General features: G+C 33.0%; 1 protein-coding gene across 1 annotated transcript; it reads right to left on the bottom strand.

Moving 5' to 3' along the window:
• Positions 1–291: 291 nt before the first annotated feature.
• On the bottom strand, positions 292–4030 carry LOC109585488 (uncharacterized). Its single transcript, XM_020001586.1, has 8 exons — positions 4024–4030; positions 3921–3959; positions 1646–3745; positions 1308–1347; positions 1218–1258; positions 739–996; positions 516–582; positions 292–426 (listed from the first exon to the last, which is right to left on the bottom strand). Exons 3-8 carry the CDS (start codon positions 3711–3713, stop codon positions 366–368), a joined length of 2535 nt encoding a protein of 844 aa, XP_019857145.1. The 5' UTR covers positions 3714–3745; positions 3921–3959; positions 4024–4030; the 3' UTR covers positions 292–365.
• Positions 4031–5619: the final 1589 nt, after the last annotated feature.

Below are 5619 nucleotides of genomic sequence, written 5' to 3'. Positions count from 1 at the left end.
GTCCCTGTACAGTCATGGGCCAAATTTTGCCAAAATTGAAAAGGATAGAATTTCTTGTTTTAATACTTTTTCTAATACACATATATCTACATGTTCTTATGTTGCATAAATTCCGTAGAAAGTTTGAGCTGATTGTGTTCAAATTTGAATTTTTAAATTTGTAATAATTATTCTGATTACTTTAATGTATTATAATAATACTAGATCTAATATCATTTCTAAACTTCACATGTTATATTTGTATGCATATTGTCGTTGGATATGTTACACTAATCACTAAAATGACTAAAATTATTTTAAAATTCAAAACTATTTTTAACAAGAATTTAGTTCACTAATAATTGTTAAGATCCTAATGTCATGTATCAATTGATATCTGGCATGTCTTCATCTTCTTCCTCTTTTAAATTCTTGACATTATATTGTCTAAATAGTAGATGGAAAATATGGGTAATATCTAGTAGCCAACATTTTTGTTTGTGCTCATAATATTCAATCTACTCATTTTCATTTACCTTGTATCAGTTTCTGTCAATTTTTGTTTACTTTTCTCAGCATGTGTAGAGACATATGACATTTGACCTAATTGTGGTCATTAATAATTCAATTATTACTTCTTATTATTATTAACTGATGTATTATGACTTATAAGTAGGCATTTATGCACACCAGTTAAGAGCCATTGCCATAGACTCTCAGGAATATTAGGAATAATAAGCTTCTAAATCTATAACTTACCTATATATGCCAGAAGGTCAGATTTTGCTTTGCCCAGTTTATCAGGAAAGTCATCACACAGTTTTATTAATGTATCCCAATTGACATCTTTATCAGCATCAAACCACCTCTCGAATACTTTAATAAGGTTGTTACTTGCTTGTCCTGGTATTAGCATCAGATCAGCCACATCTACACCCAATCCAGTCCCTATTATCATGTAATGGCGAGCAGAAGGATCAAATATTTGTTGGACTGCTGCCTTAGTACACTTTTTGTCTATAACAATATGATAGGATATAATGTTGTTACTGAGATTATCTATCAAGTAAATTGTCAAAATTAACACTATCAAATTAAAAAACTAATGCTGATCAGAAGAATCAAATACTTTTATGACAGTGGCTATACTATAGTAAGCTCCTTGTCTATATTAGATAGACGTATTTATAACAGAAGCATAACAAAGAGTAACTACTCTACCATCAGCTGTTGTTTACCTGTTATAGAACCAGGATTATATTGAGCAGCTATTGATTCTCTATAAATAGAACAAAAATACATTATTATTACAGTATAAAAGATTTTACTTTGAATCTGTCTCTTCTCTTTCAATACTTTTTGCTTTGTCTGTTAAAAATGTTATATTGTTTATTTTGTGAATCCTTAAAATAGTTTTATTGTACCAGTTATTGCGTTACAACAATTTGATATAGATCTGATAACAGAAGTAGATTAGCTACATGTATTTGTATATAAATATGATTTGTATGTGTAAATGTATAAGTATGTATTTGAAGATTGGTTATTTTATGATTTACATGTACATGTATTAATAATAATGTTACATGCAGGACCCAATACAGTAATGTAGTATATACAGTATTCAGAAGAAGCTAAATGTATCATAATTCCAGTAATATTTTACCTGCTGAACTACAGTCAAACCAGCACCAGTAAGTCTCATCACTTTTACTGATATCATTTGAATCACACTTTGAGCAATTTGCTACCTTATACTTCTCATTCACAATACAATAGCAATGCTTTATTCCATTGGGACAAGGAAATGCACTCATATAATTTCGTTTAGCACTAATAGCATCAGAGCTTGTATTAATAGTTGTGGTAATCAGCTCACGAACCTGTGAACAATAGTTCTTAGGTCCATTAAAATAGACTTCAATATGTTTGGAGCGATTATTGATTATGTAAAGTGTGTAACGCTTTCCTTTAATGTAGATCCAAAGTGAAAAGGCATCACGATATTTAGGATGATGAGTAAACTCCATCTCGTCACAGAATTCTTTCTGTTCAAGCAAATGTAACAAATGGACAAAAATTAAAGAAAAAATTCCTTGAGGAACATGGACAAAATTTTTAGATCTTGATTTACATTCCTCCTTCCACAAATAATAAAGAGGCTTTATACTTTCAGGCAGATCCTTATCATAGTTATTATTGTAGGCAGGTAAAGCTGAAGGAAGAAAGTAGCAATTATCTCCATTTTGAGCCTCGCTTTTAATAATATGTAGATGTTCAAGGAGGTTAATGAAGTATTTTGGTGTAAAAGGATCTAAAAATATGTCCGTAAACTTATCAAGAAGGGCTTCATTGAAACATCCTTCATTTGTAAGATATGTCATTTCCTCCTGTAATAATCCTGTTGCCATTGATGTTGCTGGTGATGGATAACTGACATAAGTAAGAGCTAACAAATGTGAAAGAACATTGATGATTTTCTGAGGATCAATAAACACTAATTGTGGTTCAATGTCAGGGTAGTATAAAATGATTGTGCTGTTGTGAAGAAAGGTTAGAGCTATTTCAACTTCTTCTTCATTCATGTAAAGCTTATCACCTTCTTCAATGGCTTCTTTTTTAGTAGCAAAACCTTTGCTTTCTGCCTTTTCTTCCAAGTACAGCTCAAACACAAAACAACGCATTGGGACCTCTATTTCAATTACGACTTCTGTACATTTTGACATTATCCCTAAAATTTCTCTACTAATTTTCTCTCTTACAACTGGATCTTTTTGCATTGTATCAACTGGATATATTACAGAATTTTTATGTACTTTAGAAATGATACGATTTTTTAAATGAGGCAGTTCCGACATCAAGTTACTACTCATCTTTGCCACTTTTGTCTCAGCATCTTTTTCATTAGTTCTTTCAATAAGTACATCATAATGAGTACCCAGGACAAAAGACATTGAATGTTTAGGTTGATGTTTTACAAATGGAATATCAATTGGTTTTTGAACTGATGCTGATGAAACAACAGAATTGAAAATCTTACGATTTGAATATTTTATTCCTCTGTCACATGGAAATTCTTGTCCATTAATTCGATACATAAACTCAAACTCCTCATCAAGGTCTTTTGAAATATCAAGTGTAATGACATTAAGAGTAGCTGCTCTAGTAAACACAGGCAATAGCTCTTGGTATGCTGGTTGACCACCAGAATCAACAATGTATACCCACTTCTCACTTAACTGAGCTCCTGCATCAGGTAGGAGATCAGCAATTTCCTTAAAAACATTTCCAAGGTCTTGTGTTTCTGTTGGGTTAATTGTCCGTTGGGTACTCCATGAATCAATTGAATGAGAATGTTGAGAAGCAGCTTCTTTTAAACTTGATGCCAATTTTTGAAGCAATTTACCCCTCGTTATTCTGTTCCATGTCTCCTTACCATCATCAAAAGCTATTCTAAGAGCTTTGACAGCTTTACAAGCTATTGGTGTACTGTCAGTGGTAGAGACTATAGTGAAGCCAGAAGCAGTTGTAGAATCAGAAGAGATAAGAGGATTAGCAGGTGGTGAGCTAGTGGCTGAAGGAGTATTGGCGTGTTGATCAGAAGAAGTAGATAAGTCACAAGAACAAGCAGATATTGTTGTTGGAGGTTCTTCATTAAGTAGAAGACGTTGTGCACACGTTTTTCCAGATCCAGCAGGACCAATCATGAGTACACGAGTAAGAGTCAGCTTCATGATACCTTCTTTACACCACTGCTCTAGTGTACCTGTTCCAATACATGTAAAGTGATTCACAGCTTTATTTTATTAAAATCATTACATAATTAATGAGAAATAGTAAAAAGCTACATGCACAGGATAAATGGCTTTGTAAACAATAGCATTTAAGACAAGCTCAAAATCAAATTACTGGTATATCAGATTTTAAAATTATTATCTGACCTGATTTTCTCAGATCTTCAATATCTAAGTATTTAGATCCTATAAATGTATTGAGATTATAATATTATTATTGATCACTGATAATGTACACACACACACTCACCTAACTGGTGTAATATAGAGGTAGCAATATCTGTTAGTGTACGATGTTGTTGGTTTATTAATACATGACATATATCAATAAGATACTGCTCTGGATTAAGAGAGGATCCCAACTGTTGCTTAAGGGCATTAAAAATTCTAATAGATTTCTGATACGTAGCTATTCCTGATACATGCATCTCATCTCTAGTTTGTTGTGGTATCAGTTCTTTAGCATACAGTGCATTAGTTACATTGTATAGATCCACACTAACAGCATGAACTATTCGATATGAATGACTCTGTAATATATCTTTTGGATTACCTGCAGTAGTGTATCAGTTAATGAGTGTTGTATTAAGTGTATGCTTACCTGTTATAGGACCAGGATTGAGTTCAACATCTCCTGATAAGAGGAGGAGCATACGTAGACAAACAATCAAATAGAGATCATTGTAAATCAGGTTAGAACTAATGCCTCCAGGTAAGACTACTGACTGGAGGTAATTTGTATCAGTAACAGTAACACCAGTAGTACATTGTACTTGGTAGCAGTTACCTAATAATAAAATACCAGTAAATATACAAGTACAAAGTTGCAATTGTTGTTTACCTGTTGAAGGAATCATCAAGATGTGTCTTAATAAAGAGAGAGAGAGAAAGAGGAGGAGGAGTAAAGCAATAAGAGACAGAGCTGCTGGCAGTTTAGTTGTCTTCTCTCCTGATGTAGTACTGCCTGACTTGCTGTCTACTGCAGCTTTGAATGAGTGAGAGTTGCGGCCATTAGCTGGTCTACTGGAGGCAGCTTGACAGTAGTTCCACAGTCCAATACTTGCTCTCCATTGAGAGACATCAATCATCTTGTAATTATTGTTGAAGTTACTTTGCAAGACAAGTAGTTCCTCTAATTGTATGTAAGGTTCATCATCACATGACATTGACTGTTTACACTGTTATTATTGGCATTTCAGTTATTATGCCCAAATATGGTCAACTATATGTGTACCAGTATAAAGAATGTGTGTGTGGTAATAGCTAAAGGTCAGTACAAAGAGTAGATCTTAGTGTATGACCAGAGGCTGGGGTTATTCTTATTACTTATACAATAAGTATAATGGACACACATACATGTGCATGTACATGTACATCTATGCATCTTCGCTTTTTAAGATATTTTAGATACATACCAGAATACCTTCTGTATTTCATATACTGTTGACTGTATTTTCTGTAGTATATTATTCATAAAAGATCATATATTATTGTTCAAAAGGTCACCTATTACTGGTCAGATGAAGCACTATATCATACTGCTAGTAGTGTACATTGTGTAGTAAGGGAAGGGCATAGTTTGTATATCATACCATTTCACTCTTCACTACCTTATCTTATTTGTTCTTTAGTGCATGTATCTTCCTCTTTGATGTAATTTTGCTACATCTCCATCTCTAGCACTTTATGTGTAATCTTCATTTGATACCTAATTATACATGTAGCTGTCATTCTGATCTCTGTGTATGCTTGCAGTTATGCTTATGTTATATGCATACAGATCTGTGTATATGCATGCAGCATTGCAAACTAAGTACTTGTTAATGAGCTCTGACAATAACATAGC

This window comes from Amphimedon queenslandica, unplaced genomic scaffold (assembly GCF_000090795.2).
Source record: "Amphimedon queenslandica unplaced genomic scaffold, v1.1 AMPQUscaffold_13055, whole genome shotgun sequence".
Taxonomy (NCBI): domain Eukaryota; kingdom Metazoa; phylum Porifera; class Demospongiae; order Haplosclerida; family Niphatidae; genus Amphimedon; species Amphimedon queenslandica.
Note: the sequence above shows the minus strand (reverse complement) of the source record. Positions and strands in the feature narration are given on the sequence as shown.

Excerpts from the sequence above, each read along its gene's own strand:
- LOC109585488 (XM_020001586.1), bottom strand. The coding sequence starts at position 3,713 with ATGAAGCTGACTCTTACTCGTGTACTCATGATTGGTCCTGCTGGATCT. Across the intron at positions 1,348-1,645 it reads GTTTGACTGTAGTTCAGCAG|ACAAAGCAAAAAGTATTGAA; the intron begins GTAAAATATTAC and ends CATTTTTAACAG. Across the intron at positions 1,259-1,307 it reads AGAGAAGAGACAGATTCAAA|AGAATCAATAGCTGCTCAAT; the intron begins GTAAAATCTTTT and ends TTCTATTTATAG.